The sequence below is a fragment of the Neophocaena asiaeorientalis genome, unplaced genomic scaffold, assembly GCF_003031525.2.
Source record: "Neophocaena asiaeorientalis asiaeorientalis breed wild unplaced genomic scaffold, Neophocaena_asiaeorientalis_V1.1 scaffold204, whole genome shotgun sequence".
In the NCBI taxonomy this organism is placed as follows: Eukaryota; Metazoa; Chordata; class Mammalia; order Artiodactyla; family Phocoenidae; genus Neophocaena; species Neophocaena asiaeorientalis.
In genome coordinates this window covers 3,661,540-3,676,027 of record NW_020173922.1, presented here as the reverse complement: position 1 = coordinate 3,676,027, position 14,488 = coordinate 3,661,540, and the positions used below count along the sequence as shown (strand labels likewise).

The 14,488-nt window shown below is 39.8% G+C and overlaps 1 protein-coding gene across 3 annotated transcripts in view; it reads right to left on the bottom strand.

Annotated features, from left to right (window-relative positions):
* The window catches only part of KDM3B (lysine demethylase 3B), a 58,752-nt gene that overhangs the window by 27,433 nt on the left and 16,831 nt on the right, over positions 1-14,488 (bottom strand). For 2 of the 3 annotated variants that reach the window (XM_024752215.1, XM_024752212.1), the window contains exons 4-8: positions 12,457-12,562; positions 10,754-10,878; positions 8,584-8,658; positions 5,276-5,875; positions 393-1,629 (exon numbers count right to left, since the gene is read on the bottom strand). In XM_024752215.1, the coding sequence (XP_024607983.1) occupies positions 393-1,629; positions 5,276-5,875; positions 8,584-8,658; positions 10,754-10,878; positions 12,457-12,562 (2,143 nt within the window). The remainder of the gene's footprint in view (positions 1-392; positions 1,630-5,275; positions 5,876-8,583; positions 8,659-10,753; positions 10,879-12,456; positions 12,563-14,488) is intronic. The other variant, XM_024752214.1, reaches the window with a different exon arrangement.

Sequence of the window (14,488 nt, the reverse complement as noted above, 5' to 3'; positions counted from 1 at the left end):
CCGTACCCAAAAAAAAAAAAAAAAAAAAAAAAGGCTGCGATGTGAGAATGAAGACTAGTACTGAGTAACTCGCCTAAGTAAATAAAAGAGGAAGGGCCAAAGGCAAGAGAAATACACAAGAAAAGAGTTCCTGACCGAAAATAACAGACTATCAAGACTTTTTGGGATTATCATTACACAGGACACATACCTCTCTTACAGTACTGGTATAGATCAATCCTACCCTGAACCAGAAGGTCTGATAAGGGGCCCCTACTGTGCCCTTTTGACTATGTAATTCTATGAGATTATAGAACTTTCCATCAAAGAGAGGGCCTCTGCTGCCCAAGAGCACAACAAGCATTTAAAGCTAGTGCCAAAGCCAAGCCCATGTATAAGCCCAGCAGGATCACCTTTCAAGGGGGCAGTCCGAGGCCGGCCTTTGGGGGCCTGCTTCCCTTTGCCTTTTCCCAGCAGCAGCTCAGCACTGCGCTCCCCATTGGGGCCCAGCTTCCCCATCAGGTGCTCCGGAATCCCCTTTAGGCCGGTCTTGGCTTGCAGCTGCTCCTCAGAGTCGCTCAAATCTGACAGGTCGCTATTGGTACTGGAGTCCGAGTCTTGTCTGCAAGCCAAGCTTCGCTCATCCAGTGAGAACCTTTTCACAGCTTCAAAAGGAGCTTTGTTCTCCTGTGAAAAATCTGCTGGGGAGGACAGAAAGCTGCCTGAGTGTCTGCCAAAGACGTTACTAAAGGTTTTAAGGAGAGGATTGTCCTGCTGCCCAGGCCCCACAGTTGGTCTCTCCTCTGTGGGGCTAGAGGATAGAGTAGGCATCTCAATGGGCTGGGTGAGGCTGCTGGTGGGTGAACTGGACCGGCCATTCCCCATGGCAGAGAGGCTTGGCCCCCCAGTGGTAAGAGCTGAGCCCAGAACACCAGACACCAGTTTGGAGGAGTCAGTTGTGATGAAAAGGGTTTTCTTCTTTGCTAAAGATGCTGAATCTGTAGAGGAGTGAGACTCGGGCCAGCTGGGTGCTGCCTTGGAGGTGACAGTGGTAGCAGAGGAAGAGCTACCTGATGCCTGAGATGCAAAGCTGCTGAAAGGGCTATGTTCAACTTTCTCCACAAATGCCAAGAAAGGGTTAGGAGGCTCTTCTCGGGACAGTTTAGGGGGCTGTAAAAATAGATTTTCATGACTGTCTGGGGTGCGGGCATTTAGGAGGCTCCGTGGGAAGGCTGGCGTGAGGGTGGGCATGGACTCTGCAGGCACTTTCCGATCCACAGAGCTTCCAGCCTTAGAGCCTGATTTAGTGTCTGCTCCAAGAGCGGATCTTCCTTTACATAGGCTCTCAAGGCTTTGTTTGAATGAGTCTCGACTGGAGGAATCATCAGCCAAACTCTCTGAAACAGTAGTGAAGTAGTTACTGGTGGGTAAAGTTTGGGACATGCATTGAAAAAACAAGTTTTTGGAGAGATCAGAGTCTTTCTGAGACTCTGGTGCAGAGCTACAGCCAAAAGAGAAGCCCAAAGGTTTGTTCTCTGTAGCTAGAACCCCATTGGACTGGCTCCTTCCACTTCCAAAAGTCAAAGCTTGTGATGAACTTGGGAGAGATGCTCCAAATCCAGAAGAGGCCAGAACAGAATTTCTTGAATTCTGAAAAGAGAGAAGATAGCCTGAGTTAGTGATGCTGGCTTCTCTTGACAACCTTAAGATATCTTCTTGGACCTAGGCCAACATTTCCTGTGGGTCAATCAACTTTTCTCTCCTACAATTCCAGGAAAACTGTTCTTATACCTATATTTCACCAGGGAAGAAAACTGCCACAGACAGCACAGGGGGACCTTTTAGCAAGGTAAGCTAGAGATGGCAGGATGAATGCTATCCTGCCATTCCCTTGGTTGTTAGCCAACTGGTTGTCAGAGCACTTGGAGGCTGTGTAGGCTTCTAAGTATCTATTTAGAAATGAAGACTCCACCAGGAATTGAAGAAAAGGGCTCCCTACTGGACATCAGCTTTTACTCTGAAATATAGTGAAATATTACTAGTGACCCTGTAATATTAATCTATCTCAAAGACCTTAGGGGCTATGGTTAAAGTTTCAGTTTATTTAAGCCATCGCAAATTGCCCATATTACAAAAGTGACTTCAGCCCTATGACAAGCCCACTGTACATTAAGGAAAAGTATTTTCTTTATTAGTCTGAAACTCACCAAGATGGACCCTTTTGGAATTTGGCCATTTATTTTTATTTATGGGTCCAAGTCAACCTAAAAGTTGAATTATCTGTTTCAATTAAAGTTAGACCTAAAGGTGCTAAATTAAAGAAGGCACACCAGTTACTGAACCCTTCTGTTATCATTAGGATCTAACAAGTCTCCAAAGTGGAAAACTGTAGACACTGATACACCCACCAAATAAAAGCATTCAGCATAACAAATTGGAGAATGAAAAAACACTTTCTTTTTTTGGATACCTTAAAAATGCTAACTTCTGCATTTGAATAAAGAAGGATGTATACATAAAGAAGGGTTAGAATCACTTTCATATGGTATATTACACACCCATATATGTGCGTAATACAGAGAAATATCCACAGGGAGGTACGAGCACTTATGTAATACTTGGAAATAAAAATTATTCCATGACTGCTTAATGGATATGGAGTTTCTTTTTGGGGAGAAGAAAATTTCTTTAACTAGATAGTGGTGATGGTTGCATAACACTGTGAATGTATAATGCCACACAGTACTGTATACTTCAAATGGTGTGAGTGGTAAATTTTATGTTATGTGTTACTTTACCATAATTTAAAAAAATTTATGCCAGATAAATGAAAGGGTGTTGTTAAAAAAAGGCGGGGGGCTTCCCTGGTGGCACAGTGGTTAAGAATCTGCCTGCCAATGCAGGGGACACGGGTTCAAGCCCTGGTCCAGGAAGATCCCACATGCCGCAGAGCAACTAAGCCCGTGCGCCACGACTACTGAGCCTGCGCTCTGGAGCCCGCGAGCCACAACTACTAAGCCTGCGTGCCTAGAGCCCGTGATCCGCAACAAGAGAAGCCACCACCATGAGAAGCCCATGCACCGCAACAAAGAGTAGTCCCTGCTCGCCACAACTAAAGAAAGCCAGAGAGCAGCAACGAAGACCCAACGCAGCCAAAAATAAAATAAAATAAATAAATTTATAAAAAAGGTGGGGGGAGTTTCAATATATTTAAGGTTTTCTTTAAATACGCAAGAGGAGTCTACATTAGGACTTTCTTTGGGGTGGCAAAGAGGCATGAGAACCAGGCAGACCACCTGTGGCTTGCCTCCAGCTGACATCTGCTACAGAGACTGCTTCAGTGCATTTAACAGTCAAAAACTTAGTTCATTCTTCTTTTCCTTCCCACTAACCAGCAACCAGACTTAAACTCCTCCAAATAAGGAGAATAGACAGACACAGCACTGATGCTATGCTGTTGTTTCACTGCCAGAATTTGGCCAGGAGCCTTGACACCTGCATGACTGCAAGGAATAAGCATAAGGATCTCAGGTTTCACTACTAAAGTTACTCTTTAAAAATAAATACACACATGAATGAAAAATAATTTGGATGGTCTTTCATTTTCTTCAAATGATTAAATTTCAAATCCTCTTCTTATAAGAAAGTGATGACAAACTGATTTTAACACATGTTTTAGGGAAAGAAGTTTCCTGGAGGGCTGTGTCCCTATTTCATGATGGAAACATCCATTTCTGTACTTTTAAATCATATTCCAAGAGAATACCTAGGCTAACACATTAGCAAAGTTACAGATACAGTCACAGAAATTTCTCAAACCTGTTTGGAAAATGCCCTTTGATCCACATTTCATTTATTCAGCTTTGCTACTCCAAGAACAACAGCATTCAGTGGATCTCTTCTTGCAGAGTGTAGTATTTGGTCTATTTTGTAATCCCCATTTACATCTACTCTGCCTTTGACATGGATTTGATTTTAATCAATTTGGGCAATATGATGACTTACACATACTGGAAATCCACATAAGATCCCCAACTAGCTCTCTTGGGAATGCTGGTAAACTAACAGAAAACAAAACATGAAGAGTGCGAAATCTGCATTTACAGGCCTTCTCTTCTGCCTGGGCACTTCACCTCCCTCCCCAACCCTGCACACTAGAGATTAACAAACTGCATTTGCTAGGGAGGGGAAGAAGTCAGATGAAATGTATATGCCATGTTTTATATGGCACTGTTATACACTGTTATAAAATGATTCCATTTTAGGATGTGAGCTCCATCAAGCAGGATTTCAATTCTTTGTTTATAATATACAGTACTTAGCACACAGTAGTTTCCTATACATAATTAAAAAAAAATTAGTATCTTATTTGTATTTCATATTCCAGCTTGAATTAACAGCCAGTTTGAAAAAAATATGACTAGCATCATAAATCATACTTTGGTGACCAAAATAAGAACCAAAAGACTATAACTGATTTTGACACTCTTTCAAATTTGACTGGAGAGCCAACTTGATGTTAACTTGTATTTAACAAAAGTTCCTTTTCAGCAACAATACATGCATGTAAGATAAAGAACATAGTAAACTAGATACTACTGTGATTAATTCCATCAAAATTTCCAGGTAAGGCTTACAAGATTAATTTAGGGGAAAAAAACCCCCAACCTTCTATGGTCATATCAAATCATAGAAAGCAGCCCAGACTCAAAGGAAAATATATGAAATGATGAAATAATTCCATCAAAATTTCCAGGTAAGACTTAAAAGATTAACTTACGGGAAAGAAAAAACCAACCTTCCATGGTCATATCAAATCAAAGAAAGCAGCCCAGCCTCAAAGGAAAATATATAAAATGATGAACTGAAAACAGGGGTTTGGGTAATAGTAGCTTTCACATAGCCTTAATTACAGTGTTCACTGTTGCCAACACTATAATTCATTAACCTTGCCTCTCATAGGCCTGGTTGAGGCTCAACCACTACATGAACTAAATAGATAACTGAATTAAAAAGATTCCCCATTAGATCTATTTTAACAACTCATTAAATTGGGCTGTATAATCAGTTTTCGATGAGCCCAATTGTTCAGGTGACTTTTAAGAGCTGATAAAGTTTTAAAGATATATGCATTTGCCCAATGAGCAGTAAAGGACTATCCACAGAATACAATTTAAGCACATCTCAGAAATACTCCTTCCCTGTGGCATTTGAGATGCTTTTTTAATGTGTTAAGAACAAAGTAGGGTGAAAGAGTGAACCCAAATCTTGCAAATCTGCCCCTGAAACAACTCACCTCTCCTGGGGCCTGCGACCAGCTGCCTTTCTGTTTTTCCGGCCCAGTCCCTGCTGCAAGGCCAGTGTCTGAGATCCTCACCGTGGTTGGGGTGGAGCTGGCGGTAGTGACCACAGCTGCTGAAGCCACCATACCCTGGCCAACTTGTTCCAGTGTTTTTCCTGCCTCTTTATTTTCGGCTCCACCCACCTCTGGGGCCAAAGGTGTCTGACCTGTGGCTGTAGAATATGGAGTGAAAGGTACAGGTGTGTCCCCACCTATGGGCTCATCCTGCACCACCAGAGTCCTGCCGTTTTCTTTGGTGTAAGTGGCAAAGCGAATGTTGCGGTTAATCTGGGGGACAAATGTAGTCGGTGGCTGCTTGGCTCTCTGATCCAGCCCTGGCTCTCCACTGGCATTCCCTCCTTTCCAGGGCCCTCGGCTTGCCTCACCTCCATCGCTCCCATTACTGTCTACTTCACCCCTGTCTCCTTTTAATTTCTTTGATGCAGGGTCACACCCAGAGTCCGAAGCACTTTTCCTCCTCCGGCCATCTTTCCCCTCTATGCTCTCTCTCTTCTTCTTTCCTTTGGAAGATTTTACTGCTTTTAACGTACCCCCCTACAAAACAAAATTCAAAAAAGATTTATTACAAGGGACTTTCCATCCTGTGAAAACCATAAACCATTAGCTCTTTCCCATCTCTAGAAGCAGACAATCAAAGCAGGTACAGATTGCCAAATTCCAATGCCAGCTCTAAGACATCCCCTTTTGTTAAAAAGCTCCAATCTTCCTGTGATTCAATTTATGCACACATATTCAAGATAATGGTTACTAAGAAGTTAACTCACTTGGCAAACCTTCCCTTAAATAAAATCCACTACTTCCTCAACTGGACTTTTTTTAGGATTTTAAAAATTTGTGGAATTTCTTTTACAAAATAGACTGCTAGGCTGGGAACTTATTTGCCTCTTGATGAAAAACAAAATCTGCTTTACTTTTATATTTATCTCCTTGTTTGACAGAAACTGGCATTTCAACTATTGAAAAATAAAATCTCTTCTATCCAGAAGTCATTAAAAACTGGTGACAACTTAACAATAGGAAAACCAACATTTATAAGTCTGTGACCAGAGCAAAAGTGAGCCCAACAGAAACAAGTCTGAATTGCTCTTATGGACACTATAAAGACACAAACAATCTCCAGAGCTTATTTCAAAGCATTAGACAGGGAAAAGCTAAAAAGGCAGGCTACCATAACCAAACAACCGAATCTCTTAGCTCTTCCAGTAATTTTAGCCTATCACATGAAATCTTATTTGTGCCTTATTTGAGAGGTCAGACAACCTTAAAAGACACAGAATTAAAAGGGGGCAATTCCTATCTCTGAATAAAAACTCTTTCCCTGAGAAGGACAAGAGGACAGGGGCTTGGGACACAGCTAACATTCTCTCAAGCAACTTATATCTGGAACAGTCTTAGACTGGTATCCCATCATGAAGCAAGTTTTCATTTTAGCTTCATTTAGCTAACTTTCAGACAGTTTTATTCAGATAACACGTTGGGGTGGCAATAAGCTAGAGACATAGTTATTTGGCCATTATTAGTTACCAACTTGATTACTCTAGTCTTACTGCCCTTAAATACTTATAGATTCTTTGTGCAGATCTATCTTTGTTGTAATCATTATTATAGCTGTTATAACTGAAATTTTTTCAAATTTTACATTTCTTCTTGCCAGTTCTAGTTTTTTTTTTCTTCTTTTTTTTTTTGCTGCCTTCATTTCTGTCTTTTCTCCCTTAATTTCCTTCTACAAACCTTAAACAAAGCTCAGATTTATTTGTTTCTCCCATGCTTTTGGTAATATTAATCTAAGTTTCTAAATCTTTCGTTCAAGAACTGTTTCTGTTTGTTAAGAATTGCTTTCAAAAAACAAAAAAAAGAATTGCTTTCATGTGATCCTTTTAAAACCTTTTTACCCTTTCTTCAACCTCCATCATCACCCAGTTTTCAGTGCTGTGAAGTACGGAAGTACAATCAGTGAAATCTCTCCTTTCTTTCTTGCTCACTCTTTTAAGGAGATGAGGTAACCATGGATCTCTAAGAAGGGTTACTGCAAAACTTGGCAGAACTGTCAATAATTGTACTTTGCTAGCTAAGAAGATAGTCACATCATGGCAAAGCTGAGAAGGGAAGAATCAACATCTGTTGCTGAAAACCACAGATCTCACCTTTAACTCATTCGGCCAACTTACAGAGCCTGGCTCAGAGCAATCTCCCTGATCAACAATTTACATGTATGCCCTACTTACAGTGAGCTACTCACATGTGAGTAGAAAGACTAGGACACTGAGACCAGTACTCTCTAGCTATACCTGGGCAGCTAAACAGTACCTGACATATAATAGGTGCTTAAAGAATGAATGAAATAAGGAAATAAAAGAGGGACCCAATATGGCATCAAAATAACAAGTGTTTTTCAGCCACGTAAACACAGTCAAGAGACTTATCCTATTTGTAATAATATAATATGTAGTAAAGAGCTATTAAATGTTAACCCTGATTCTTCTTTTCCTACCCTAATCTTGTTTTATCAAGCCAAAAATGACTGGATAAAGAAGATGAGGAAGAACTGTATACTCAGCAGGAGTAGCCAAGAGAGCAATACTACGCAGGTGCTAAAAGACTATGAGGAATATATGGGCAGAAGGCTGTCCAAGTCAATGTCCTACTGAAGGAAACTCATACAGGACTCCTTGATTGGTTCAGGCACTGATATATAATGTATCTTTTTATGGGTTATGTTAATTCTCAATGAACCAAGAGTTGGCCTGATTCACAGTAATTATGGAGTAATCCACTGTGTGCTGAGCACTGAACTACACACCAGTTTGATTTGACTCTTCTGGGATCTGGAATTTCAGATTTCCTTGGAGCTCACTACCACCTAATGGAAAGAAAAAGAGGATGTAGCTTCTCCTCCATTTCTTATTACTGGGTAGGTCATGAATATTTCTACTGCTTATTACAGCTTTGTCTACTGTATCTTTCAAATATATCTGTCCTGAAAAAATGTAAGAAAAAAATAGGCCATGGATTTTAAAACAGCTAGGCAACATAGCCATGATGAAAAGGGTTTGCTCAGACTAGGTCTCTTTCTTGAGATTATCCTCCCTCAACTGGACAAGACCGTGGAGAGAGCAAGAAATGTACAGTGGTCAGAGATGAAACCCAAAGGGTATCCATGGATAACACACACATAAGGAAGTCTATGTAACAAGATAACGCAAGCTCATGAGTCTGCTCAGAGACTCAGTTCATTACTGTACCTCGCTCTGAGGCGCTGAATTATCCACCAGCATCACATGGATCAGTCTGGGATCTACGGACTTGATCTCACCACTCTACAGTAGGAGCGGGATAGAAGAAAATATGAAAAAAGGAAGAAAAAGATTTAATGCCTTGTCCACCAAAGACATAATTATGTATTTTTCTAATCTATGTAATTATCTCTATTTGTTTCTACTCCCCTGCTAGAATGAAAGCTCCAGGAACAGGGATCTCTACTATTTCATTCACTGCCAGAATAACAACATCTGAAACAAGGTCTAGAATATGGTAATCACTCAAATATTTGTTAAACGAATGAATGAAAAAATTTCATTCAATGCCCAAGTGTCCCTTTTAGGGATATGAATTTCAAATTCTGCATCTCTAAAACCTTCCTATTCTGAAATTAAAAAAACAAAAAACCTTCAGAACCAGTAATCATTAAAAGCACCACTCTACTATTAAAACACAAAAGGTTTTGGGAGGGGCCAATTTGACAGATATCGTCAGATTTAATGGGCATATTCTTTGACCTAGCAATTACACACTTAGGAATTTGTTCCAATAAATAATGTGAAACAGTATACAATGATATATGCCCAAGGATATTCACTGCAGCATTATTCGTATTAGTGAAAATAATACAAATTATTTAAACGTCCATCAATTTTAAATTAAATTAGTTATGATACATCCATTCAGTGAATAGTATGCATCTATTTTAAAAGGATGAAGTATTGATAGATTTCTATATATATTTACACACAAAGATACTGACAATCTAAAAATAAGTAAAAAAGGTAAATCAAAGAACTATATGTATCATATGATCCCATTTGTTAATAAAGTATGATTTATATAGCTATCTCCTAAATGGACAATATATAAATATCATACACACACACACAGAGAAGATATTTGGAAGCATATGGAATATACACCAAACTGTTAATGGTGATTGCCACTGTGGGGAGTAACATTTGCCTAGGGGAAGGGATGGCTTTCAATATCTATTTTATATATATGTGTATCATTTGAAATTTGTAAATGAGGATTGAATAATTTAATAAATAAAATTCAATAAAGAAATAACTAAAATAATTTATGTTTACATTACATGTGACTGCTGAGGGCAAGTCTGAAACCAATTCAAAGATATCATAAATACATACATGTTTGCCTCAAAATACTCTGCTATTGTTTTTGTTTTTGGCTGCACTGTACAGCACGTGGGATCTCAGTTCCCCAACCAGGGATCAAACTTGCACCCCCTGCAGTGGAAGCAGTCTTAACCACTGCACCATCAGGGAAGTCCCCAAATATTCTTGTTGTTTTGAGAGACAATTCTCCAGGTAGCTCTAGCTGCTATGTTTTTTTCTATTTATTGCTTTAGAAACAATTCATTTTTCAGTATCTAAGGGGGAGTGGCATAAGTATTATAGAAGCAAATGCTAACTGATTAGATTTTTAAATACTAAACCTTCTGAATATGATAAAATAATGATAATACCACTTCACATTTGTATACCCTTTCATAGATTTCAAAGCACTTTCAAATACATTATCTTAGTTCCCAAAACATATGCTGTGAGGTCAGGGGGTGGTTACCTAATTAACTCTAATTTACAAATGAGAACACTGAGGTTAAGAAAGTTGAACAGCCTTTCTCAAGGTGATAGAATCAATAAGTGATAAAACCAGGGGGGACTTCCCTGGTCACGCAGTGGTTAAGAATCCGCCTGCAAATGCAGGGGACACACGTTCGATCCCTGGTCCAGGAAGATCCCACGTGCCACAGAGCCAGTAAGCCCGTGTGCCACAACTACTGAGTCTGCGCTCTAGATCCCACGAGCCACAACTACTGAGCCTGAGTGCCATGACTACTGAAGCCTGCACGCCTACAGCCCGTGCCCCGCAACGAGAGAAGCCACGGCAATGAGAAGCTCACATACTGCAACGAAGAGTAGCCCCCGCTCACTGCAACTAGAGAAAGCCCATGCACAGCAACAAAGACTCAACGCAGCCAAAAATAAATTAAAAAAAAAAAAACAGTGACAAAGCCAGAGATGGAACCCAAGTCTTCTTACATGTAATGAAGTGCTCCCTTTTCCTACACCACCCTGGGTAAGGGGATGGATGGACTTCAGACAAAATAACACAGAGCCTCACCTCAGTTACAGACACCTCCATAAGACGGGTGATGGAGTCTTGATGGCTTACAACACCACAGAGCCAACTTTCTTCTCCCTCTGGCTGGTATACTTTGACCCTGTGACCTTGAACACTGTAGGGACCTAAAGGAGAGATTAGTCAGTATTGAGTATTTTTGGCTAAGCTGTATTTCATGATTGTTTCTAAAAACAGAAAGAAAATTATATAGTGTAAATACTTGGCACTTTTAATCTTCTTGTATGGAGTTGAATAAATGAGCAATTTCAGATTTACCATACACAGCAATTTAAAAACAAAACATAGTTTTTCCCAGAGATTTTTGTAAATTGTTTATTTGGAGATTTCTTAGAATGTCCCAGGCCTCCGATTCTACCTTATCTCAATCTTCCAATTCTAGAAAGTAATACAGGGAAGAGAAAAGAAACTTACAAATCAAAAACTATAGGTAATGTGAAAATCTACTCAGATCTATCTGACATATACATTAAAAAAGTGGGAGGCCAGTAAGTTGAATGTACTATTTTGTTATGTTACCATAGGAATGATATATAACCATTTACACTTTGCTATCTGACTTTCATTACAGTAGGTGGAGAGTTCAATTTATGAGGTCTCTAGCCTCTGCACTAATAATAGTCTGAACAAATATAGCACCTGTCTTCCTAGGAACACAGAGTTTCAAAGATATTACTTTAGCAGCAGGTAATGTTACCCTGCAATTTCAGCTGGCCCTCCAAGAAGGACAGTTTCTCTCTCCTACATATCTTATACATTTGAGACTAGATAGCTAAATCACTACTTATTTTAAATTATTATTTTTCAGAGGTACAATTAAGCTTAAGTTTTCTATACATACTCATAAACATCTCTACCTCTCATTCTGTCCACTTGATTTTTTTCTCTCTGCTATTTTTCCTCACATTTTTTCCTCTTCCATACCTTTCCTTGATTATTAAACATTATTTTACCCTGATACTTTCCTTTCCCAAAGAGGCAAGTTTTCTTACCTTTACCTATTTAGATTTAGTTTGACAAAAGAGAACCAAGGATCCTATTTCATTGAAAAGCATGATTATCACGAGGGTCAGAAAGGACGTAGAGTAGATGTACAACATGAAGGGAAGGATAAATGAGGCAACAGTCTACCTTTTGCATAGAATCTTGGGCAAAATCTGTATGTGAACTGAAAAAGCTAATAAAAGCTAGTAATTCTTTTTTGTTTTCATTCTTAAAAATTTACATGCTGTTAATGTGAATGAGTCTGTGGACACCTTCCTTTATGAACATACCTTACACTCTAAGTTGTTATTTGTTGTTGTTAACAGTCTTTAGAGCATACCTTATAGACAGTATGCTCAACAAGGGCAGAGACTTTCCAGTTCATGGTTATATCCTCAGTACCTTAACACTGTGTCTAGTACGAGGTTAGTACTTAATAAATATTTAAGAAATGAAAAAAAGAAAGACAAAATTGCATATTACGAAATGTAATACAAAAAGGAAATAGTGGTCTGAGTGAGATCCTGTTTTTCCAATCTATTCTAGAGATCCAGCTAACTGGAGTTACTCTTGACACCACCCACAAAAAGAAGACAAGCACAAATGTTGACAGTTGCATGGTGTCCCCCCCATTCTATCACTTTCAACACTGACCATACACCTGATTCAGAATTCAGGGACAGAGGACCACCTGTTCTTACCTCGGCTAAATATCTCTTGCAGCTTTTGGTCACTGATCAAAGCATTAACTGTTTCTCTCAGAGCAGCATGTTCCAAAAGAATCTGGTTTTGGCTATCTGTTCCCATCTGATAAAGATAAAAGAAGAAAAAACGGAATATTGAAGTAAGTACCAATAATATTTAACCAGAAGAGAAAAATTATACCCCTGAGGAGCTCTACATCAGCATTTGCCAGAGAATGTTCCATAGAAACCTAGTCTCACAAGATGCTCTACAAAAGTTAAGGATGCTAGGGGAATTCCCTAGTGGTCCAGTGGTTAGGACTCCAAGCTCTCACTGCTAAGGGCCCAAGTTTGATCCCCAGTTAGGGAACAAAAGTCCCACAAGCCAAGTGGTGTGGGCCCCCCAAAAAAAGTTAAGGATGCTAGGATCATTTAGGTTTAGGAAATATTATACCCCCATTGAACAAGGTGGGGGGGTTAGGGACACCAACTGCTTCCCCACCCCATGCAGTGAAAAATCTGCATATAACTTTTAAAAATATATATATTTTCCCGACGTTTATTGGTTCTACCAGTTTGTGGTTTGCCTTTGTGTTTTCTTTTCTTTTTAAATTTATTTATTTATTTATTTATTTTTGGCTGCATTGGGTCTTCGTTGCTGCACGCGGGATTTCTCTAGTTGTGGCGAGCGGGGCTACTCTTCGTTGCTGTGTGCGGGCTTCTCATTGCAGTGGCTTCTCTTGTTGCAGAGCACTGGCTCAAGGCGCGCGGCCTTCAGTAGTTGTGGCTCGCAGGCTCTAGAGCGCAGGCTCAGTACTTGTGGCACATGAGCTTAGGTGCTCTGCGGCATGTGGGATCTTCCCCGATCAGGGATTGAACCCGCGTCCCCTGCACTGGCAGGTGGATTCTTAACCACTGCGCCACCCGGGAAGTCCTGTATTTATTGATACCCTAAGTTTATGATGTCTGTTTACAAGATGAATCATCTGTCAGTACACTACATCAAGACTGCCTTATATAATACAAAACACTAGATGTTATAAGTATTAGTAACACTAGATATCAAAAATGAAAAGATAATGTGAAAAAAATTTGTATTAATTTATAGGTACTGTATTTACTGAAAAAAATCCACATATAAGTGGACCCGTGTAGTTCAAATCCGTGTTGTTCAAGGGTCAACTGCATACTATATCTTTCTACATACGACAGTATATTAAAGGCTCTGAGAAGACGTGTAGGAAAAAAACATGTTTAGGTCAGCGTTTCTAAACTTATTTGACCACAAAACATTTTATTCCATGTAAATCTTTTTGTTTATTTTGATACTTATCCAACATTCACTGAGTGCCTATTCATATAAGCACTAGGATTACGAGATGAATAAAGCAAGATTGATGAGAGGATGTGAGGCCTAATGAGGGAGGAAGACATATCAACAACAAAAAAATCATTAATATTACACAGAACACAGTTCAGGAAATACTGCTCTTGGCTGCCTCAATAAGACAGCAAAACTCTTGGAAGTCTCCTAATTTTCTTTTTTTTTTTTTTGCGGTATGCGGGCCTCTCACTGTTGTGGCCTCTCCCATTGTGGAGCACAGGCTCCGGACATGCAGGCTCAGTGGCCATGGCTCACAGGCCTAGCCTCTCTGCGGCATGTGGAATCCTCCCGGACCGGGGCACGACCCGTGTTCCCTGCATTGGCAGGCGGACTCTCAACCACTGCGCCACCAGGGAAGCCCAGAAGTCTCCTAATTTTTAACCTTCAGACAGTAACCCTTACAAGTGAGAAATAAATATTGCCCTCCATAAATTCTGAAACTCTAACTCAGACACTAGTTTGTTTAAACTACTAACTTATCCCTTTTTTTGTAACTAAAAATATACCTAAGCTCTTCAATATTTAATGTTGCTTGGAACCAGCCCAAATTCCCAGCTTCCCTGCCACAGACTTAAGTATAGGACCTCTTAGACTCAAGTTATAGAAGTAGCCACCTCTGGGAAGCCACCTCTTCTGAGGAAACCCTTAGAGTTGTGGTCTTAAGTC